Source organism: Saccostrea echinata, unplaced genomic scaffold (assembly GCF_033153115.1).
Source record: "Saccostrea echinata isolate AGI-Se365-2 ecotype Australia unplaced genomic scaffold, CSIRO_AGI_Sech_v1 ptg000001l, whole genome shotgun sequence".
Classification (NCBI taxonomy): Eukaryota; Metazoa; Mollusca; class Bivalvia; order Ostreida; family Ostreidae; genus Saccostrea; species Saccostrea echinata.
The window spans coordinates 42,436,848-42,462,365 of NW_026889750.1; the positions used below are offsets into that span (position 1 = coordinate 42,436,848).

At 31.7% G+C, this 25,518-nt stretch overlaps 2 protein-coding genes across 2 annotated transcripts in view; one reads left to right on the plus strand and one right to left on the minus strand.

The window, feature by feature from the left end:
* Positions 1 to 294: 294 nt before the first annotated feature.
* On the minus strand, positions 295 to 3,197 carry LOC133179671 (uncharacterized). The gene is made up of 4 exons (XM_061314373.1): positions 3,097 to 3,197; positions 2,408 to 2,510; positions 1,416 to 1,511; positions 295 to 819 (listed from the first exon to the last, which is right to left on the minus strand). Exons 1-4 carry the CDS (start codon positions 3,175 to 3,177, stop codon positions 464 to 466), a joined length of 636 nt encoding a protein of 211 aa, XP_061170357.1. The 5' UTR covers positions 3,178 to 3,197; the 3' UTR covers positions 295 to 463.
* Positions 3,198 to 23,455: 20,258 nt separating this feature from the next.
* Positions 23,456 to 25,518, plus strand: part of LOC133191995 (prominin-1-A-like) — a 34,223-nt gene continuing 32,160 nt past the window's right edge. The window contains exon 1 of the mRNA XM_061327809.1: positions 23,456 to 23,704. Within this exon, the coding sequence (XP_061183793.1) occupies positions 23,485 to 23,704 (220 nt within the window). The 5' untranslated portion in view covers positions 23,456 to 23,484. The remainder of the gene's footprint in view (positions 23,705 to 25,518) is intronic.

Below are 25,518 nucleotides of genomic sequence, written 5' to 3' on the forward strand. Positions count from 1 at the left end.
AGAATCATTATACTCAGGAAGAGTACGAGGAAAATCAGATCCCTTAAAAAGAACCCTGGTTAAGATATGTTCAGATAAACACGTTACACAAGTAATTCACAATGCGAGCTGTAGCCAGACAATAAGCTCTAGTTAAAACATGATATTTCAGCAAAATACTCAGTCCCTGCAAATTTTACTTCTTCTAACATTCTATAGTTCATTTGATAAAACTTTCACAAGCGAAAGTCTAGAAAAGTATTCAACTTTTAAGAATAAAAGCGAGGGATTGTATCAAAAGTAGTTCCGCGCTGAAGTAAAAATTTTGTTTCATTCAATAGGATTTAATCCACCACTAGAATGAGATAAATATGTTTATCTTCATACAATTTTTTTTCAAAACTTTCTGTTGATGATTTTTTACACTTTGTAGATAATTAAATAACACTGCTTTCAAATTGACTTTATGATTTCCCTTTATTTTTTAACCAATGGAGGCCCAGCTCCCCCATTCTGACCATCCTCTCCATGACTGCAATTCGTCAGAGCATTCCTCCTTTGGAGGCCTCTTCTTGGGTCGTTTTGGTCTCGGTCTTCTAGGTCTCGGTCTCCCAACTCTCGGGTTTTTCCTTGGTTTTTGTTTTGGTCGTCTCGGCATTTTCAAACCAGGGGCTTTCGGTTTCTTTTCTCCTTTGTTGTTTTTTCTTATCCTTCGTTGTCTTCTGTTTTTTCTTTTTCTTCCGAAAAACCGTCTCAACTTCTTTTTAACTTTATATATTTTTTCTTTTATCTTTTTGATGACTTTCTTTAGACCTCGTTTCATCTCTGATCCATCTCCTTCTATCGGTAGTACATACAATATTGAATTAATACAGCAAACAATGGTGTTATTTAATTAAAAGTATGTACATGAACATTACATGATTTTTGATACCTCGGAGTTGAAACTATTGCATCAATTTTTATTATTTTATGTAAATCTAATAGTGTTCCATATTAAAGAGTGTAGCATATTATTAACACTTCTACTCATACATACATAAATTTATACTTTTTTTCTATTCCTTTTATTCTGTACTTGGGTATATATGTTACATAATTCCAGATAGCAATTTTGAGGCATCCAGTCTGTAATTGTACCATGTTTATTTAGCATTTTCAGGTGAAATGAAATTTAATTTTGAAATTATAGACTAGTCGCATTTTTCAGTATAGAATATATGTTATCTTATATATATTTTCCTATAACAGATTAACATTCTTATGCATACTTCGCCTTATCCTCAGGTATTGTAAAATCAAGTTTGTTCAAAACATGACCCTTGGGGATAGGATGGGTCCCAAATGCTCCATCAAGTTTTACATAGGAAGAATGTATTTCCATTAGTACACGTACTTAAATTCTTATTTAACAAACTGATTTAATATTGACCTACTTGTGACACAGACTTCAGCGACTCTTTCCTCAAACGGGCTGTAGACACAATCACAGTCCATTCCCTTGCAGCTTTGACATTCAAAAACTTCCCTCACTGTAAGGTCAAATAAGTGAATGAATATATAATAGATAAATAAATAAATAGATTCAAGGAGTAGAATGATTTTAATTCACAGAATCATTAGACACACACATTGAAAAACAATAAAAATTTCAAAAAGTTAGACAATTATAACAGGAAATCCCAAAAGACAACATAAATGTGACAAACTTGATGACTTCAGCGTTTCAATTGTCAACTTCCCTTATCTATATAGTCATATTCCACTTTCCACTGCATATGGTGTTTATGTATCCCAGCTGATTCGGTTTCCAAGAGCATATGTTCTGAGAAGAGTCAATTTTTAAACCAAAACAGGCTATTAACAAATAAGTTGATGTTACATGACTTTCAACGATCTCTGTTAATGTCAGCATTTTGAAAATTTGCTTGCTAATACAAGCATATCGATGGGTCGTATTTTGAATGAAATGTTTAATTTCCTACCAGTAGGTCATTCTTTTTCTATCAATATCAGCTACATATTACCCGTTTACCAGATCAATAGAGAGGGCTCACGGCGGATATTACAGGGGATGCTTAATCCCTCTAGATAGCCAAGCCCGTCTCTGGTGTTTCCAGGATTTTTACCTCGTACTTGTAGTGAATATATATATATATATATATATATATATATATATATATATATATATATATATATATATATATATATATATATATATATATATATATATATATATATATATATATATATACAAAGAATTTATGAGATACATCGCCATTGACAATGTAAATAAAATACAACTACACGTTTATTTTCCTTTTAATGAAGCATTAAACCTGAATTCCAATAGTTTTATGCCAGTCTGTAGAATCACTTTCTAGTTAGAGGTTATAAACTTGAATTACTAAACAATAAGAATTCTTACCTGAACAAATCTCATCTTCACACTTGCTCTTGATTTGGTTGCATTCTTTATCCGATTTCATGCAAGTACAGTCCATAAGAGACTGCTGAGTCTGTTCAATATTCTGGAAATTAATTTGGTTTCTTTAATAGTTTCACCATTTTTTTCACCAATGAACCAAATTGCCTACTTCATTCATCATTTCTTTAAAATGATCTTAGATTTGAAATTAAACAAGTTATTTAAATCTATCAAATTTTTAAATTTTTATGTGATAATGGTTGACGATAAATTATATTCTCTTCAAGACACAATATATTACTGACTACATGATAATATAGAGACTTGGTAAGGAAGCATCAAAAGATACTGTCTTGAGTTTTTGAAACTTTTTGACCCGTACCATCCTGTCAGGTCATAAGATAGCTATGAAATGAATTAACCCATCGCTGGCTAATTCATCAAAATTATTGAATTTTTGAAAATAATAACAATATAAAGGACATATCGGAGTAAAGTAACATAATTTTGACACCTCAGAAGTGCGCATAAGACGTTACAATTGTTACTCGTTTTCTGGCGCATGTAACCCGAAAAATAATTTGACAGAGACCATGTATAAGATACTCACAGTGTTCCGCGGAAAACAAAGGAAAGAGGAAAGAAGACATTGACTTTGTACCACTACAAGACTGCATACTTTAGCATACCTCATCTCCCTGTGCTTTTGTTTGTGCGATGAAAAGGCAAAGTATCCACAGGAGACCAAAGACTCGGCCGTCCATCTTCATGGAGGATCCAAGTCGTGATGATGCTAAGGCTGTATGTAAGAGTGAAATATATACACCTACAAAAATGACATCTTCCAATCAAAAGTTTACAAATCAACGATCTCTTAATCCCAAGCTTTCTCCTAAGGATGTTGCGCCATAATTAATATTCATGTTTTTTTTTGTTTTTTTGTTTTTTTGCTGGAAATGAAACTTTTTTACTGGTGGATTTTACATAGATCCCTATCAGTAATTCAGAGCGTATCTGAGAATCCTTGAACCACAGCGCTCACCTCTGTTTCTTTGTTTATACTGAAAAATAACAATATATAATTTATATAATCTTATCCTGACTTTTTCCTAAATTTTCGACCGTTATCTCACTTAAAGATCGAGAAGCTATAACACAATTAAATGCTTCTTTTCCTCCGTTTCATTTGTGTCTTTACAAATAAAATGAAATAAAGCTTGTTTAACAATTATGATACTCAACAATCTTACGCACAATTTAATGTTCAGATAGTCAAGCAGGATATTGAGTAGAATCATTTTTGTATATAAACGCTTTCCTCTAATGTTTATTTTTAAACCCGTCATTTTGAAATGCGCGGTTATACTGACATAAAGCCTTAACGATGATTATTATGCTGTTCTTATAAAATAATGAACTAGTATCTTCAATACTCACAAGAATTAAATTTAGGAAAGGGAAAAAATCAGTGGGAATGTTAATTTATATAACATAGAACTTCATAAATGGACTTTAGAAACACCTTTTGTAAGGTAGTGATTGCCCAGTACTCTAGTTAAGTCATATATGAACTCTTATGACAACATATGTATATATTTTAAATTGATTTGTATTATTTGTAGTTTATTTTAGATCGATCACTGTTATCTTCTCCTATTTCATTTGTTACCCTAACTTTCCTCTTATGCCTACCTGTTTGAGAGGACATTTCACTGAATATGATGTCCCTTTACCTGTCGATATATATAGGAGTACAATTAGTGCCCCTCGAAATTCCAACCTATTGTTTGAAGAAATGGTTTCTAAAGACTACATAGATGTTGTCAATGAGGAACTTTAAATATAACCCTCAGAGTACCGGTGTAAAGAATCTTTTTTACGGAACAGGCAGTTGTGTTAACAAAAAGACTAATTTTTACTTTATTGTGATGCTACTGACTTAAGAAAGAAATGTGATCTTTAATTTTCTAAAATTCTCTGACATTTTTTGAGAATTCACGTTTGATTTACAATGCATATTACTATTCTTACAATCACGAGTGACTACTAAACAAAAACTTATATAAAATAGTATTTCGGAGTTTCTTTGCTTTAAATTCTCTATACTAGCTAGTTTAATATTTTTTGTATGTTTTTTGTACAGCAAAAATTCTTTTTCACTTAATTTTAAATGCAAGATTTTAATTTTTTTCCTTGTAAGTTTTCAACTGAATCACTTAGTGCATCTTTATAATGAATGACTTTTATGCTGATAACTTTTTCAACCTTCAGTAATTTTACTATAGATATAATCATGCCCATAATAGGTTATAAGCACTTTCCACAATCTTTAGAAAACTATAATAATTATCTCTATAGGTCAATGACACAGAACCTACCCATCTGGGTGTAGTCTCACTCTACATCCGTCAATCCAACAAGTCCTATATTGCATAATTGCACCATCAAAGAATCAGAGAAAATACAAACATGTATTTAGTGTTTTCGTTATGGTTAAGGCAAAGGAATATCCATTGTCTTATGATTAAATTCAATTCATAATTCAAATATTTATCATTTGTCAAGTATATTTTTATTTCGGTCAAGTACTGTGACAAGGAACACGTGACATAAATGAATAAAAATATGAATTAAAGATTTCAAAGAAATAGTTGAAACTCCTTCATTCAATCGAATATTTTATTTTCTTCATTAACCACGAAGGCAGAACAAAAGGGTACCATTAACCTTATCAATGCAATAAATAAGAAAGTTAAATATCTTCTTCTTTTTTTTTTTTTTTTTAAAAATCTGTGACCCTACACGTAAAAATATGCTTATTTTCCAATAAGTTTTTGTATTGGTTCGAGCACGAGGCACATTATTTATTTCATGATAAATAAAGATACATGAAGATTTATTAACCCATGCAAAATCAAATTCTTTTTTTAAAAGAATATTGAACTATAAATTAGACTTCAGGTTCCCTCTTGTCCGAGTTTTTAAATGTGAAAATGTTAAACAAAGAATTTATTAAAGAAGCAAAGAAAACTATGTTTTAACTGATCAAATCATAGAAAGAAGTAGAATAACTTTAATAACATTACATAAATCTATTTCTCCAAAAATTCTTAGTACAATGAATTTGACAAGTGACCTTGCTTCCATGGATCAATTCTTATTCATTGATTTAATAGATGACTATCGTAACATTATGTTACAAAACCCTTACATATATCAGATAAATACTCTTTCCTTTTTCTAATGTTCATTATCGGGTCTAACACATTATAAAAGAAAGACACTGTAAGTCAAAATATAATTAAAAGCTTTGATACTATCAAAGAGGGGGGAAAAGAGAGAAGGTGTCATGTTTAAAGCATAACTCATCAGGATTTTTTGTCTATCATCATTTACCATCTATACCTATGAAATAAGTTTATAAATAACTCCGAAATGCATGCATCGAATTTCATGCTTATTCCTAAAATATCATACTTAGTAAGATGATGTCCATAAACTATATTTAGATTTTACTCTGAAATTATCGTAAATTTAATTAAAAGTCAAATTTCGTTTTCGATAAACAACTGAGAAATAGCAAGAAAGAAAGCGCGGGTTCTAAGTTACTAGCAATTTTAAAGTATGAGGTCTTGTGAAAGACTTGCGATGGATCTTTCAATACACTACTTAACACGCAAAAACACGTCGTTTTAAATCAGAGCATGAGACATCTCGGACTACGGAATATTCAGTCTACCTGATCAATTCAATACTTAGTGCTCACGGCGAGTTTGACTGGTCTACAGGGGATGCTTACTCCTCCTAGGAACCTGATCCCTTCTCTGGAATTTCCAGGGATCCGTGGTTTATGCCATATTCATAGATCTATATTGTTAGTAGTATATTTTAGATCAAACACCGTTCGCTATCTTCACATTTTTCACTTTATTAATTTGAATCTTTGCTTTTTGATGATACAAAGTAAATTATTTTCATATGGTGTTCTCGCAGTCCATTTAATATCACATCATAGATTTACCTGAAGTACGTATTGGAAATAAAACTTGATTGTGAAGCATGCGTTATGTTTGTACTGTTCATTCTTTAGCTTCTTCTTTTGCTAACTCCAAAAACAATCTATTTATTTGCCTGATAAGTGTCCCATTCTTTTTTGGAGAGAAAAAAAAAAACAGTCCATTCTTTTTAAGAACAGAAAGTTTTTTTTCAAAAAGCATTGGACAGTTATAAGAGACAAAATGGAGAGATAGAGGTATATGTTGAAAACTACCTAAGAACAATATCTAAAACGAGTCAAGTTATTGATGAATAAGTTGATAAAACAAGAATATCAACAGTCCTGTTTAAAGTCAACATTTCGCTAATTCTATGGTCGACACAATGCCCTTATCAGCAAATACAATCTATCATTAAGTCAAATGTTGACTGATGTTTTTCATTCAAAATCTTTATAAATAGTTTATTTTTTTACATTAATTCTATAGGTCATGATTTTTCTCCACTGCAAATCACGACAGAGTTTTAAAGGCATATATCTATGCTTCATATAAATTTGACGACATGAAATGTGAAGATAAAACGGTAATCATTCTCAATATTCAATTTAAACAATACAAAGTAAGAATAAAGCCAACAGACCTCTGGAACAGAGGGATTGGGTACCGCGGAGGAGTAATCATCCCCCAGCAGAAATAATTCAATTCTCAAATAACAATATGCATCAATCCGCGTGTACTGTGTATTAAGAGTTACACTTCATACAAGCTCATCTTCAATGTCATCATGTACATGTAATTTTGATTAAATGCTTAAGCTTGGCATTAGTAATTTAGTTAAATCAAACTGACTTTTGATGGAGTATTAAAATTAAGCCATTTAAGATATTTACTATGCTGAATTTTTTTTCAAGCATAATAATTCTCCCTCTTTACAAAATTCCGTCTTTTTTCCCAAGTTTTGGAAATGTCGTATATATTTTAAAATCAATCACAATTATATAATCTTTCATGTATAAGAAATTCTTTTGCAAGCTAAAATATAACAATAAATAAAACAAAATAATTTGCTCTTACTTTTTCGTCTTCTAGATGCAAAAACAAATTCATTGATTTAACGTTTGCCAGGGAAACATGATACGATCAAGCTAATATATAAGGAAAATAGGGAGAAAATTGTAAAATGTGTTCATTTCAAATGATTTGAAAGAATTTTATTTTGGATTAAACAAGGATATCTAACAGTCTTTTTTTAAATCATCATTTCGTACGTTCTATGATCGATACAACGACCTTGTCAGCAAATACAATCTATCATTAAGTCAATGCTGAATGACGTTTTTCATACTTAGGCCGTTATTTACACACTGAATTGTGTACGGATTTTTCCCTTTGCCCGATCATGAAAATAAGCACACGGTTCGTTTCCATATTTCATATATTCTTTTGATTATGACCTTAGATTGAAATAATTGAAAATGCATTCATTTCTGACAGAAACTTTTGCTTTTAAAAGGAAGTCAATATCTTACCATAAATAATTATGGGAACTTTGTTAGCTCGGAAAATATTTATGTAAGCCTTCATTTAGAGAATGAATTATTTTTAATTCTTAAGAGTTACAAAATTACAATTTCCTGATATTAAACGTTCTATGTACGTGCTTTGTATTTGTTATGCCCACTATATTGTAATCAAATTCTTTGGATAGGTCTCTGATTAACTATCTATATGGTAACAGACCGACAACCATGCCAAAAACCATTATTTCTATGCCAGTCGACGGAAACAGTGAAGCCCTGGAAAGAGTTTTTCGATTTTATAAGAGTTCATATTGTTGACACCCATACTTTGCTCTGTGAGGATACTTCACTTGACTTGTTGCTAAAAATGAAGATTTTTTTCCCTATTGTATATTTATGTATTAAACATTCTGGTAGATTTAATTAATTATGCTTGCGTATTTTTATGATATATTAGCCTTATTTTAGCGGTATATAATTCATGTTGTTGAATTAATCTAATTTCTTCTACACAATTGTGTGGCACATGTAATTATTTTTTTAAATTTCATGTAGGGATAGGACGAATCAAGTTTTAAGAACTTGTACCCAATCGCATTGTATATATTTATTACAATAAAATACAATGTGTGTTAAAATCGATCATTTATAATTTATATAAATTAACAATAATTATGGAAGTAGTCGGCCATGTTATTAAAATCATGAGAGCAAAAAAACGAACTGAGTGTATTGAACTTTTGATTAGCGTTCCTTATTGTCTGTCTGTTTTTTTCTGTTAATCCGTCTGTATATTTGAAGTTAAGAATTGTTCACATTGATAATAAACCTAACACATATATCAATAATGTTGTCTTTTGATTGTACTATTCTGAAATAGCTTTCATCATTGTGACACATGGTGCCTTACACGAAAGGTTGAGGACTTTGGGTCAAAAAGCTGCAGTGCACAAGCAATCACATCATAAATAATATCAAATAATTCAACAAATTCATCACATTCAATATTGCTTTCATATTTATAATACTTTGTTGATTAATCTTTTTTTTTTCTGTGAGTAGAGATGGTAATCTGTTATCTGTATGCTATTTAACCGATAATTTAGCTAGTACATAGCTTATGTGCATGCTAAATTGATGACTTTTTTCCTGATAATACCTAATTTCAAATTTTTATCCTGTGAAATAAAAAATGATAATACTTGTACGGACATTTCAAAATCTCATTTACAAATAAATTCAGCTGAATTCTGAAATTGTAACGTTCAATATTGATCTTTAGAGTACATATTTTAAAGGTGCTTGGACACAGATTTGAAGTTAATATTTTCTCAGATTTTCTGTATAATTTCATGACTTATATGTTGCTATAGCATTTCATACTAAAATATAATAAAAATCTTATTTCATCTCGAAGTTATTAGAACTTCGAATTTCTGGACGCGTTTGATTGACACATCCTTGCACTTTCACAATTTTTAATTTTATTCTTAATACTTAAGAAAAGTGGCAGTTTTGTTGTGTATAAATGAAAAGTATTAAAACTATAATCCAGAAAATTCAGAGTAGAAATGTTCGTAAGCAAAACCCACTCACAGTATTGTCAGTCCGTGCTCAGTGGTGTGTGCAGACTTTAACAATTGAACACACCCGGGAATCGTAAACATTAACAATAACAGAGCTCGTGCCCTGTTTACAGAAACAGTTTACGTTTCACGGGTGTATTCAATTTGTTAAACTTTGTACACAACACTGAGCACGGGCTGGCGATATTAGTGAGGGGGTTTGCTTTCGCACATTTCTATTCTGAATTTTCTGGATTATAGATGCAATGTTTTTCATTAATACAAAACAAAATCGCTTCTTTTCTTAAATATTAAGGATAAAGATAAAATTTGTGAAAGTGCAAGGATGTGTTAATCAAACGCGTCCAGGAATTCGTAGTTCCAATAATTTACAGATAAAATAATTTAATTATATTTTCGTGTGAAATGCTATTGCAATATATAAGTCGTGATATTTACAGAAATTTTGAGAAAATATTAACTTCAAATCTGTGTCTAAGCACCTTTAATACCTTTCTCGTAGAAATTTTAATTTGTTTATTAAATTTAATTACCGAAAATGCCAATCCTTAAAATAGCTTTAATCCTGATATAATTTTCGCAGCATATGTCATACATGGATAAATACCAATATAACCATTACAGTACAAAAAATATAAAAAATATGCTAAATACTCAGATATATAAGCCTCGTCGCTATCAGTGGGATTTCAGCATGAATCACCACAGTACATTTTGATTTCTATCAGGTATGGATCCTATTCAATTAACGGACGAGCGGACTTGGCTGCACTTACGAATTTATTTTTCTTCAATTAAATTTCTCAATAATTTATTTATCATAAAGTTCCCATATTTTACACTAAATCTAGTAGCCTATGCTTATAGAAAGTAGTACATAGGAAAAGAATCTTCTCCTGAGTGTTGGTTGTGTAACATGAAAAAGATAAAGATAGCGAACAGTGATCGATCTCAAAAAATCCACAAACAATACAAATATGTGAAGAGGGCATAAAACACGGAACCCTGGAAATCCCAGAGGTGGAATCAGGTGCCCAGGAGGAGTAATACAAAGAACCATTTTACAAAGTGAAAGAGCTATGGTATCAAAATGCTGTAATTCATGTCTTTCTGTGTTTTGTAATAATTAAAATAATCATTTAGGGCTCGGGTTTGACCGGTCCACTGTTGCTGCTTACTCCTAATGAGCACCTGATCCCACTTCTGGTTTTTTAGGGGGTCCGTGTTTTTGCCCTGGTCGCCATTTGCTTTATTTCGACTGGATTTATGAGATTAATCACTATTTATTATCTTCACTTTTTTACACCTTTTGTTACGGTATTATTTATAAGTACATTATAAAGATTATATAATGTATATAATACAATATTTAGTTATTTATTACAATTGCAAAGCAATATTTACAAACGTCTAAAAACATCATTAAAAGACATAATGATAAGTTAGAACCGTGTCTTTTAAAAGAAATAAAAATATCATGTCCCCCTTTATTAACCTTACTCACTGATTCTGTGTACATGTGTATATTGTATAAAAGGGGGGGGGTAAAGAAATCTTCTGGTAGTTTACTAAGTCCATGATTTCATCATAAAGAGAAGAGAGATTGTAAGGTAAATGATTAAAAACACGTGAATTGAGACATTAGATTTTGTTCACCCCTGTAAAGCATTTGTCGTATCAGGGTAACTTTAGCATAAATTCGATAAATTCTTAATAAAAATACCAAAGAGAAAAAATCGTTTTGGGATAATGTTTGATGTGTATAAATGTTTGATTTGTCAACAGAAAATGTCGATTAGTTCAAATGAAATAAAATAATCAAACAGAGAGAAAACTATATGAAAATACTTGTATTTGAATCATTACAATATCTTATATCTTAGATGTACCTCAAAGGCCATCATAATAGGTAACATTGACATTTGATTAATTTAATAAAAGTAAAAAAAAAAAAAAAAACATTACTTCATTATACGTGTAAGTGTAGGACATTTTCATGGTAGGGTATCTACGAGCTGGATCCGTGACCATTAAACTTAGACGAGCTCACTTTATGATCTCAATCACATTTACAGAGGAATTAATTGTGGGGAAATGAGACTGAGATAAAAAATAAACTAATCTATAGGATTCATGGTCTCAAAATCTCTCGTATGTTGTTTTTTAACCTTAAAGTTAAAAAAAAAACAAAGATATTAATTAGAATTTAAAAAAACTTCTTACTTTTTAATATATTTAAGGTCTTCCGTTTCAGTCGGAAGACCTTATAGTGATTGTACGGTTTATTATTATTAAGGTCTTCCGTTTCAGACGGAAGACCTTTTAGTGATTCTACTGTTTCTTCTTTTTATTATTTTTTTTTTTTTCCCCTTTTCTTTTCTTGGCGATTTCTCAGAGATGGCTGGACGGATTTTCTTGAAATTTTCAGGGATGATAGAGAATGAAAATACGCTCAGACGATTTTTTCACTTTTTCAAAATTCACTTCCGGTCGTCAGATATCTCCGATTTCCGTTTTTTTCAGAAATATTTTGTCCGAGTCATATCTCAGAAACGGTAAGAGATTAAGACACCAAACTTATATGAGTAATAGATCTTGAGGAGTAGGCAAATCCATTTGGGTTAAGAGCGTCAGCCGTCACTTCCGGTCGGCACAGGAAGTGATCAAAGAAATCGAAATTTTCAACTTTTCTTTTTTGATCTTATTCTTTCATCACATTATTGCATCTAAATTGTAGATTCGAAATATGTTGGTCCTACCAGAAACAAAAACGACAACTTCCGGCTATAAGCGAAAAACTGCATAATTTGAGTATTTTACTTTCCCATAAATACTTTTTATAGATAACGTATTTGAACTGATTTTTGAATATGTTATCAAGACTGCAAATGTCTAGAGTAACGTCAAATATCTTGGTAAAATTCACTTCCGGTTGCGCGTTTAAATGTCCGCAAAATGAGAACTTGTCCCAGTGATATCTCAGAAACTGTAAGAGATTTAGACACCAAACTTATAGGAGTAATAGATCTTGAGGAGTAGACAAAACCATTTGGGTTAAGAGCGTCAGCCGTCACTTCCGGTCGTCACAGGAAGTGATCAAAGAAATCAAAAATTTCAACTTTTCACTTTTGGAATAAGACTTGCATCATATAATTGTATATTTTTCACAGTTACGATAGGTGTTGGACTCACCCGAAACAAAAAACTACAACTTCCGGTTATAAGAGAAAAATTACATAATAGGGTTTTTAATTTTCCCATATATATCACCTATAGATAGAGTTCTTTAAATGATTTTTATATATGTTATTAAGACTTCAGATGTCTAGTGTGACGTGAAAAATCTCAGTAAAATTCACTTCCGGTCGCGTGTTTTCTTGTCCTCAAAATGAAAAGTTATTTCAGCGAGATCTCGGAATTGGCATGAGATTAAGACACCAAACTTATAGGAGTAATAAACCTTGATCAGTAGGCAAAACGCATGGGGATAAACGCGTTAGCCGTCACTTCCGGTCGTCACAGGAAGTGATCAAAGAAATCGAAAATTTCAACTTTTCATTTTAAAATTAGAACTTTAATCACTTTATTGCTTCTCTTTCGCTGTTTTGAAATATGTTAGATTCCACCGGAAACAAAAACTTTAAACTTCCGGTTAAAAGAGATAAACTACGTTATTTCGTGGTTTTACTTCCTCATAAATATCACTTATAGATAAGTATTTGAAATGTTTTTTTTACATATGCTGTAGATACTGCAAAAGTCAAGAGATTCTTATTCAGTTCACTTCCGGTCGTGTGTTTTCCTGTCCTCAAAATTAGAATTTGTTCTCACAATTGTTCGGCAACAGTAAAAGACTGAAATCGAAGACTTTCAGGACTTATAGTCAGTCATCAGTTCATTTGCATCGTGTAAAAATCGTGTGTCGTCATTACTTCCGGTCGTGACAGGAAACGAAGCAAAAAAGTAATTTTTAAGTTATTTTGTTTCTACATAAGTTTTAGGCTAATACTGACGTTGGAAAAGACATGTTGATGCAAACAGGAAGTAGTATAACGGAAGACCTTCTCATTGCTCGCAATGAGTTTCTAGTTATTATTATTATTTTTTTCCCCTTTTCGTGTCCCCCTCGATTTCTCAGGGATGGCTGGACGGATTTTCTTGAAATGTTCAGGAATGATAGAGAATGAAAATACCCCCAGGCGTTTTTTTCATTTTTTCAAAATTCACTTCCGGTCGTCAGATATGTCCGATTTCCGTCTTTTTCAAAAATATTTTGTCCCAGTCATATCTCAGAAACGGTAAGAGATTAAGACACCAAACTCTAATGGTTAATAGATCTTGAGGAGTAGGCAAAACCATTTGGGATAAGAGCGTCAGCCGTCACTTCCGGTCGTCACAGGAAGTGATAATAGAAATCGAAAATTTCAACTTTTCTTTTTTGAATCTTTTTTTGCATCACGTTATTGCATTTTATTTGTAGTTTTGAAATATGTCAGTCCCACCGGAAACAAAAACGACAACTTCCGGTTATAAGAGAAAAACTACATAATTTGGGTATTTTTCTTTCCCATAAATATTTTTTATAGATGACGTATTTGAACTGATTTTTACATATGTTATTAAGACTGCAAATGTCTAGAGTAACCTCAAAAATCTTTGTAAAATTCACTTCCGGTCGCGAGTTTAGGTGTCCGTAAAATGAGAAATTGTCGGAGTGAGATCTCAGAAACGGTAAGAGATTTTGACACCAAACTTTTATGAGTAATAGACCTTGAGGAGTAGACAAAAACATTTGGGTTAAGAGCGTCAGTCGTCACTTCCGGTCGTCACAGGAAGTGATCAAAGAAATCGAAAATTTCAACTATTCTCTTTTGGAATAAGACTTGCATCATATAATTGTATCTTTTTCACAGTTTTGATATGTGTTGGTGCCACCCGAAACAAAAAACAACAACTTCCGGTTATAAGAGAAAAACTACATCATAGGGTTTTTGGATTTTCCCATACATATCGCTTATAGATAGAGTTCTTAAAATGATATTTATATATGTTATTGAGACTGCAGATGTCTAAATTGACGTCAAACATCTTAGTATAATTCACTTCCGGTTGCGTATTTTCCTGCCCTCAAATTGAGATTTTATTCACCTAATTGCTCAGCACCAGTAAACGACTGAAGTCTAAAACTTTCAGGACTGATAGTCAGTCACCAGTTTTTCTACATCATGTGAAAATCGTACGTTGCCGTCAGTTTCCGTCGTGACCGGAAGCGATGCAAAAAAAAGTGAATTTTCCAAGTTTTGTTTTCTTTTTACAGAAATGTTTGGCTAATGCAGATGTTAGATAGACTAAAACCATGCAGATCATTTTCACTGGAAGTGCCGGCCTAAAAACCGGACGTTGTTTCAAACATGAGTAGTTTTTCATGGAAACTTTTAGGGATGATCAGTTGTGAATAATTTAGATGTAGAATGAACATTTTATTTGTTTGGAGTAATTTCAGTCTTGATGAAGTAAAAAAAAAAACATAGAAAGTAAATTTATTTCCGGGATTTTCTCATGACCTTGACCTTTGATCTTGACCTTGAACTTTGATGACCTTGACTTTTGACCAAAAGGTCAGAATCAATAATAAATTTACTCCTCTTTCTCCCCTCCCCTTCCCCAAAAAAATAAAAATAAAATAAAAAATAAATCAGATTAATATCAGCCTAGAATATTTCTCTAGAACTCATACAACACTTCGGATCGACATAAAATTTCGGGGTTTTGCAGAAGATACCTGAAAGAAAGTTTCCTGAAAATTTGACAGTGAATCTCTGAAGTATATAGAAATTATGAATGTTAACGGCAAACACTACATCTTTTTTCGTATCTGAAATTTAGGTGCTGATGAACATAAAAATTAATTAAAGCTTTTCTCGCTTATTTCTTCAGTTGTTATGAATAGCACTCGATTCTCTTGATATGATATGATATTTTAACACCAAGCATTCTTGCTTTCTCTAGTATGTGGAATTTATTTCAATTTTATTTAGAATTAATATTAATCGAATGAATGTCGAAAACAGCGATTTCTTCCTAGCAAATAAATTTTCACGCTCTCATTGACACATTTTTCTTTCTAAAATGCATATCTGAAATTTTGATTCATGCTACTTACATTTAATTCAGTCCACACAGAGATGCTTATTTTAATCTTACCTATTATTTCAGGATATTCAGTCACATCCGAACCCGATCCGACATTTTCATATATTTGTAAACAAAGTCTAGATACTGCAGTTCTAATGCATCATAGGCTCTGAATGATTAATTCAATGCATTCCAAATATAGACAAACTCAAATAATTTTTTAAACCGACAATCTGCATTTGCATTATACACCAATCGTGTTTCTCAGTCTATTCAATACTGATCACTACATTCCATAACAAACAAAAGAACACGTGCTTTTATTCCTATTTATTCTTAAACAATTAATTTACTACCTCCATCTTCATCGGAATACGTGGTCTAGTGGTTAACGCACAGGTCTTATAACCCGAAGGTTTTGAGTTCGATCCATGCTGGGAGAACTCTTTTTTTTTTTTTTTTTTTTTTGCATTTTCTGCTTTTTTTCAGAACAGTTGACAAAAGAATCAAGAAAACGGAAGACCTGTTATTGCCTAGGCAATAAGTATCTAGTTAATATATTTCTTATTGCATTATTTCTTTGACTGAAAATATTTTTTGATCAAATTAATGTAAGTAGAAATGCAGGTAAAAAAGAAAAACTGGTATTGATTTCTGGTATAATTTCTTTTTACTTTCAATCACCTCATACCACTGCTCTAGGCATCCATGCATGTACATGTACTGATAAAGAAGCTTTCAAATGACATTCTGAAGGAATTTTACTTGAATCAATTCTTTAAGATAAAACTACAAACGAATTACATGTTTTAGTATTCTCTATTTTTCCTTTAGAGTTTTGTAAAAACATGCACAGAAAGCTCTATCAAATAAATATTTCAGTCTTTTTTTAACTGACCTTTTTATCTAAACCATTTTATGCATCCTCACGATAGGTTAAGTAGATTCAAGTGTGTTCCATTTTTTTTTTAAATAATTATTCCCTATCTTGAAGGAGTATATTTGTCCGAAGTACTGCATACGGGAATTAAGTTGTCCTTTTAGTCATCTTCTCAAGAGTAATAAAATTGAACACCTTCAAATTAATAGAGCATAATTTGTCGATATATTAAGGGAGACACATACTTTTCAATCTCTTTTCGCGGAAAAGAACATATATTTATCTTTTAATATAAATCTGTCTTCCTTTTAATACACTGACGATAACACTGTTTTGTAGGAAGTCAAATTTACTTAATTATACTGTATGTTCATATTAGAGGCTAAAGGATACAGAAAGCAATGAGTATGTTATTCAATGTATAACTGATAAATCTGTCATTAAACGTCAGTGTTAAGCTGAAAACTTTCCTAACATTTTTTTTTCAAACTGAACTAAAAGTACAGGTGTAGATTCTCAATTGTATCGATTCTATACTCATCTAGACATAATAAATTATGTGTAAGTGTTCTGACTAAAATGCACTTTAATTGGGGGGAAAATAACCGCCACAAATCATGCTTTTGAAATCTTATAGTTGAATTGTACTGTAAATAAGACACTACAAATAATACGCTCATTTACAAACATATTTTTCTTCTAAAAATATGTCGGGGGTTTCTTTTACCTCTAATGCAAATTATTGGATAAATAAAATACATGTATATAAAAATATAGTGAACAATACTTTCCTATTTTACTGGATATATTGCAATGAACTTCATACTATTAAGGTAACTTTATTTGTTGAATGAAAAGCAATAAAGCTTATTTTAGATTAGCCCAATGTATCTTAAGGAGCACACATTATTATATAAACCAAACAAAAACATGATGCTGCAAGATTTTCTAATTTTATTGTCAAAACTAATACATTAAAAACCTCTAGTCCTTTTTTCAAATCTTTCGTATCTATCATTTTGTTCATCCGTTGGTGATTTCATTTTCGGACTACTTCTCCAGAACACAGGTCTTAATTCAAATCAAAGAGTCGTAAGCCTTCTATGAATGATTTTCCTTCCATCTGGGTTGTTAAATGCAAGTGTTTTTCACGTTTGACACCGTTTCTTTAATTTGTCACCCTAAGTAAATCAGAGTTTTCTCAATCGAAATCAAGATTTTAAGTGAGATCCTTGATTGTTTCAAAACTCATCAGGTGTGTCTGTCACTTGAGTAGTTTAATTGGCACGTATCGGTTAATGACTAGCCGTGTGCGAACTTGGTGCACTGCAATAAAGAAGCAGAGACTAAAGAATAACTGAAAACTAGTTTGACCTACTTAATTTTGCTTTTGCATTACAAATAAGCTAAGCATGTCATGCTAAAACGGAGGCTAGTGTTACATGAACAGTGGAGGTTAAGTTTCAACTTTCTCAATAACAAAAACAAACACCAGTCATCTTACATCAATAGCACTGTCTCCATTATCCGTAATTTAGGAGATGTTCAGATAAAAGTGTACTAACAACATCAATAAAAGAGAAAAATAGAACAACAGAATGAAAGTCATTCATTTCCAAAAGTATTCAATAAATGACAGTAAGTAGTTCTTTTTATATTATTTTGATTTTTTTTTTTTTTTTTTTTTTTTTTTTTTTTTTTTGGTTCAGTTTCAAAAATTTTGAATAATTGCCAAATGTTATTTATTTACTAATGTTAAAGGGGTCTTTCCTTTTTTTTTTTTTTACCTCGGAAGGGGGGGGGGGTCCGGTGGGGAAGCCTCTGGATTTCTGACATTAAGGGATAGTTACCCTATTATTAATGATGGAAAGTTTTCCGTGATCCAAATTTCGTCTGCTTGAACTTTGTCGGAAAACATTTTGTACTTTCGACTTCTCCAAAATGCAGGGTTTAGAACTAAATCTTTTTGCAAATCTTTTGTTTTACAATGAAATATTTCAAGCGCCTTAATTATCCAAGAGAAGATATGAAATACTATTGGACTAGACAAGGAACGTTTAAGAATCTTCTTAAAACCTTAGGATCAGAGAAGACGGACTTATGCCAATTTTCCTTACGTTAATATATTTATGTTGTTGAGGGTCACTGACCACCAGGCTATATTGTGAGGCGATGGAACAATAGCGGTCCAACTATTGAATAGGGTTGCTTTAGAAAATTATTTATCAAATCTTCGTTTTAAGAGCAGTATGTAGGCACTTTAGCAGCAAACATTTTGCAAATACCATCTCTAATTTTTTTAATAGGAACAATGCTTGAAAATTTTATTTCTTTAGAACAGATGAACAAACGTGAAAATACAAAATTCCAAAAGCATCTCAAAAATAGTGCAGTTACCGGTTAGTCTATTCGTTTCAATGTGGGGATAGCGTTAAACTGATTTATAGGAAAATATCTGATTCCCTTTTTTCTACACTTTTTACAACAATTCCTCACGATAAATTAAAATCTATACTTTTTGAAATCATAGACAACTGCTTTAATAAAAACGGAACTCTGAAATTTTCACATCTTGTGATTGCTAATCAGCAGAATTCGTAAAAAAAACATTCTGATTGTGCAGAAAAGTTCTCTGAAGTTGATATTAAAGACGTACAACACATGGGGGAGGTAACTCTTGCGATTTCACTTAAACGTTTAACGTGACGTCAAATTGACGGTAATAATAAAGCGTCAAAATGACAAGCGATATGATCCCTATGTATTAAAAGTAGAAACAGAAAAATGAGATTAGGGGCTTGATTGTTATTTCTTTATGAGTACCAAATTCTATCATTGATTTTTTTTTTTTATTAAGCCCCTCTACGAAAAGGAGTAAACGAAAGATCACCCCTTAAATTTCTTTAATTTCATATTTTGTAAACCGTATCCATGATCAATGCACAACAATTTTCATCTGAAAAATTTTATGTTACATTGTTTTCCCCCCTTCTAGTTAACTACATAACATTCCAATTACAGGTCTATCGTATAATTATGCATTCACCAAATAAATATTGCTTTGTTCTTCTTATATACATATACATAAAAAACAAACAAACAAATAACGGAAAAATATTTTACAATGTAATTATCGATACCGTTCTCAGAAGCTGACTGGTCAAAGAGAAACAACTCTAAAAATGTGGGATATGTTTGTCCCCCCCCCCCCTTTAGTTGAGTTATTCCTCCTGTTTTCCGAACAATTATGTGGGGTTTTTTTTTCAGATACATTTACAGTCAGACCGACCTGATGAATTCGGGAACTTTAATATATACAAAGTAAGTATCGAAAGTGAAAAGGAATTGTTTTCAGAAATTATTTAAATTCATGAATATCTCATTGCAAGCTGACCGACCTTCTGTCACTGTGAACAGTGTCGGTTCGCATTTCCTCTAATGAAATATGTGGAGATAACAAACAGTATTCGAGCTCAAAAGTCGATTAAACATTACAAAACACGAACAGAGTAAATTCGGACCTCTAAGACATCAGAGGTGGGATCAGGTGCCATGGAGGAGTGAGCATCCCCTGCCGTCCGGCCACACCCGCCTTGTGCTCCTTGTCATGATCGGCAAATATCGGGAAAATCCATCGACAATTTAGTATGTAAATAATAGCCTAACAAATAGTAAAAAAAGTATTCTTGTTTCATCAACTTGTTTATCAGTAATTAACTTACCTCGTTTTAGAAATTGTTCATACGTAGAGCATGCTCTTGCGTATCGAAACAACTGAGAGATGGGTAGATATAAACCCCGTATGCAAGTGATAAGGGTATATTGCTGCATAAGTAAGGGAAATTGGAGATTGAAAAGTTAAAGTCATCACGTTTATCATAAAGCTTTTTGTTAGATTACAATCAACGTCTTTTTCTTATAAAATATCCAAATATGAAACAGATGTGTCAGACTCTGTGGTATCTTTTATCTCAAGCCTACCGGAATATATCGTGTCGACATAAGAATGGAAATAACCATTGTCAATTGACAATACGTCGTCGATATATGTAAATGTCGAGTTTAAGGCCAGAGCAAGTTTTTTCTTCTTTTCACGTAAAAAATTTTGAACGATTTCTGCTGCATATGAATACAAAATATGTCTGCTTATAACGATGCGCAATTGGTACCCATGGGAATCAATGCGAATCAAAACAAAACGTTTTATATCACTGTACACATGAATCATTTTAAAATGAATTAAGAATTTAAAGTTTGATACATTGAAGTTTATATGTATGGAAAAACGAAATTTCCATTTTATCTTAATAAGCAACTGATGTATACATACAATGGGGGGGGGGGGGAGGTAATCCCAAACACTCCGGATCCTTTGTTTGAAAATATAAAGAAACTATAAATATTCCATTTATATCACAGGGCAGTTGATCATTCGTCATTGTGAGTTCACTTTAAAAAAGAAATGACATTAAAATTCATTAAATAAAAGTAAATTTCAATGTCAGTTGAATTTCATATCCAGGTATGCAATATGAATGCATACGTATTGAGTGGACTACATGTATACGGTTACGGGATACGTGGACATAAAATCCTAAGTAAGTTTAACTTAAATCAAAACAAATTAGTGGTCAATATTTAATATGCATACACGAATAAACAAATTAGTACTTCAGGAATTCGATGGACTAAATATATTTGCAATGTATGCGATGCTTCATCAAGCTCGAATAGTCTGTCACCAAAAAAAGTAAGGGGGGAAAATGGGGGTCGTAGTAAAGTAAATCCCTATAAATCAACATTTAAATGTGCTTTACATTTGAAAACTCTGATCAAATTAAATGTAAATATCATTTTTAAAACAAAAGATATTTTCCAACTTGGAATTCTTTATGTGTATTTGTAGATTCATAGCATTTTATCTTCCCAAGTCTGAAAGACGCTTGAGAAACGTGATTTAGGGAGAAAGGCGGACTGGGTGATTTTCCGCTTTAAATTCAAAACGGATCGTTAAAAAAAATTACAAAAAATTATGAAGATTATTTTTGCAACCCGCTACATAAATAAAGTATTTTTTCCAAAATTAACCTATAGGTTTTTTCATAAAAAAAATTTAAATTGAAAAATAGGCATTTTTCAAGGCTAAGATGAACAATAGTTTTTCAGTTTAAGGTCTTCAAAAAAAAAAAAATTGTGTCGATATATACTTCTACAAAATTACTTTATTTGTGTGTTACATGGTCAAACGAATTAGTCGATGAAGTTTAATAGCCTGGCCACCCGACTTTTTTGAAAATCAAGGATTTTATAGTTGGTTGATTGAAAATTTCTTCTCGTGGACAGCTAAAGGGGGGGGGGGGTAACTTTTGGAACTTCCTGTCCAAATACGACGACGATAAAGGCTTATTAACAACTTAATTGTATGACAAACGAGATGAATGAAGTTTTTCTATCGTCAACTTTCCTTATTTATGTAGTAAAATTCCACTATCAACTGCTTATGGTGTTTTTGTCTCCCAACTTATTTGCTACTCAAGAGCGTGGTCTGAGTACGATGAAGCTATAAAGCGAGGCAGGCTACTCACTGATAAGTTGATGTTACAGGGGTTTCAACAGTTTCGTTTAAAGTCAGCATTTCGTAAATTTTATGGTCGTTATAATGACCTTGTTAGCAAATATAACCTATCATTGGGTTGTATTTTGACTGACTTGTTTAATACCAATTGTTAGGCCTTTGTTTTTGTACAGAATTGACCACGGATAGCTCCGTCTACCTGATCAATACAGAGGGCTCACGGCGGGTGTGACCGATCTACAGGGGATTCTTTCTCCCACCTGATCCCACCTCTGGAATTTCCAGGGGTCCGTGTTATACATCCTCTCCACATATTTGTATTGTTTGTGGATTTTTTGAGATCGATCACTATTTGTTATCTTTACCTTTACATTTCAATATTATTAGGGCCACAATAAGTCAAATAAAAATTATAGTACATGCGTATTACCATATTCGGAAGACTGCAGTTCAAATCATGACCGTTCGATTGTGGATAGAATCACAAATACATGTAATTTTTCATATTGACACGTGATTATAATCATTCTCATTAATTTCAGACGCCACTGTGTGTAGATACAGAGTTTCTGAAGCAATATCAGGCCACGCATTATTTGTCGAGAAGGCGCCCACGTGCGTTATGTAGCACATAGGCCTGTTGGATTGGTTGTCAGTTCATAAAAGAAACCAAATGCGTGTAGTCCATACGAAGGTAAGGTCCTGTCTTTTACTGTTGCATCAAAACAGTTGTGATTTGTCAGTTATTATAACATTTAGACAGCGATTTCTTGTGTTAAAATTGTTCAGAATAAGAAATAGATTTTTCTTTTCAGTACTGACCCACTAACCTTACAGATTATACTTTTTTTTGCAATATTTCATCTTATATATGATATAACATGAAAGAACACAAACTGTAATGAATTCAGTTTGTTACATTTTGCTTTAGAATTATTACATTTTGCTTTGCTTTACGATTACAGTTTTATCGCTAGAATGCAATATCTCATGTATAAATCTGTATTGATCTTCTTTCGGAACTGTTTGCACAGACAGAAACAAAACTGATAACCTTGTCACTTTGATAATTCTGATTGAAACTTTAAGCAGCAATCCTACTTTTACAATTTCAAGGGAATGTTTTCTAAAAGCATTTCAACTTTTAAAACGATGTATATCCAAAATTAGTTGTCTTACTCATCAAATGTAATTTTTGTCTTTATTTTTTCGAAAATGATTAAATGTCTTATCCGGAAGTATTCCTTGATCGATTGAGAGGTTTAATCTAATCCAGGGTGTTGACAAAGGGTTTTCAATGTGTCTTATCTCTTCTCTCACTAGGAGAGGATATGAGTTTTGTGCTGTCAAACAAGGGCAGTTTAAACATGGTCTAACCAGAAGATGAAATTGTGTGCTTTCTTATTCGGTTTCTGCATCTGGATTGTGTGTTATTGCACACAAGTGGCGGGAAATGGAGGATTCACCCTCGCGCCAAGTCCCTCCTCACCTGACTACAAGGCCGATGAAGCTAAATATGAGGATGGGGGAATGGCACCTCTTTTTAACTTCGCCCGGAAATTTATAAATATGTGTTTATCTGATATCAAAGATGTGATACAAGGTATATTTTTCATGTTTTAAGAGTAAGTGCAAATATCATTTTAAGGCTATCACGGTTCTCCAGAATATTCGAAAACCGCGGTCCAAGTTGTTCGGTTCGGTTTCCGTTACATTTATCCGGATTGTGGTTCGGGTCTGGTTTGTATATGAGAATCCATTTTTACAAAAATTGGCGTCGAAATCGAAAGAACGATGACGATAACAGTGATAAATAAACATCACAACTGAAATCTACTTCATTCCATGACAAAAGATTTCTTACGAAAGGATTAGATAATTATCAAAACGAGGAAGAGTGGTCATGTTGTATCTAAAAGTCGGCCTAGTATTCCTGAACACTGGTGTCAAGACGTTTACATGCTTAAGACCTGTTTTCAAGGTTAATTTAACGTAACAAATAAAGTTTTTTCAAGTCTATTTCATGAAATTTAGGTTTACAATTCATGTAAATAACCGAACCGAAAACACTTAAACCGAAAATTTACATTAACGACCCGACCCGAAAATTTTGGAACCGTGATAACCCTATCATTTTTTGTTGATGTTTCGACCAAAATTGTTCTAAATTGATATATTTATATAATACATTTATAACAAATCTACTTATATATATAGTTTTTCTGTAAATTTTGAGAATGGAAGAAATTGAGTGATGTTGGTTTCTAATATATCGAATATAACACTTAATGAAATAGGTCAGATGAGGATTTACTTAACAATCATTACAACTTTCTAATTTATGAAATAGAAAAAGGTTAAAAAAAAAAAAAGAAATACAATAAAAACGAAATATTGCACTATGTATAAAGTAAATCTAAATTTCTCTTATTTTAAAATTAATGTATAAATTGATAGGACTTAGTTTTAGCTTTTAAAAACAACATCAGCAAAACTTGATATCTTCCAACGTATACCAGTAAAGACATTACCTTACATACATCTTAGGAATGCTTTTTCTAACATTAAGTGATATTTTTCTTTTCAATTTCAAATCTGTAAATGAAGAGGGATAATTAATGTCAGATTAATGAAAATACGTTTCATCCTGTTAGTATTACTTTTTGGTTGCAAGTTGCTGTTATTCAATTTCATTCACTTCATTTACCTGTGCATAGCAACTGCATTTAACTGAACCATGATTTAACAAGGTTCCATCATATAAGTGTGTTCAAAATACATAGCCATCGATAAATCCTAACACGGAATGGCTGTACGGAGTTTTTCGAAAATATTTTTATAATGTGGTTGCAAAAACATATACGTGTATATAAAACTAACAATTGAAAATATTGAAACATAGTTAATAAAGATATAAGATACTGTAAATCTACTTTTATTTGCGATACATTTTATTCGCAATTTATCGGTTATAAATTTATAAATTTAGTAGTGACTTAATTTTCGCGACTGAGGAAAAAAAAAATAACAATCTACACAGATACACAATAAATTCGAAATAAAATAGATATATTCGTGAAACTCGCTGATATTTTTCGCTCTCGAAATTAAATTTGGTTTTACACTAGATAGTGATGGAATGTGCATTCAGATAGATTTATGACGTCAACAGGTGCTCGAAATTCTTTTATACGTTCTTCTTGTTGTTCTGTTTAGGAAATACACTTAAGATACAAAGCATATTTCTTTTTTAAAAAATCGATTGAATTTAGTTGAATTGTTTGGTCTTTCAATCATTCTTACCAAAAAAATCTATAAAATGAAAATCTCTGAATAAAGAAAGATTACGATGTTGTTTGAAAACTTGTGGGTTTGACGAATATCAATAAAAAGAAATGTTAGAATTATAATTTAGTG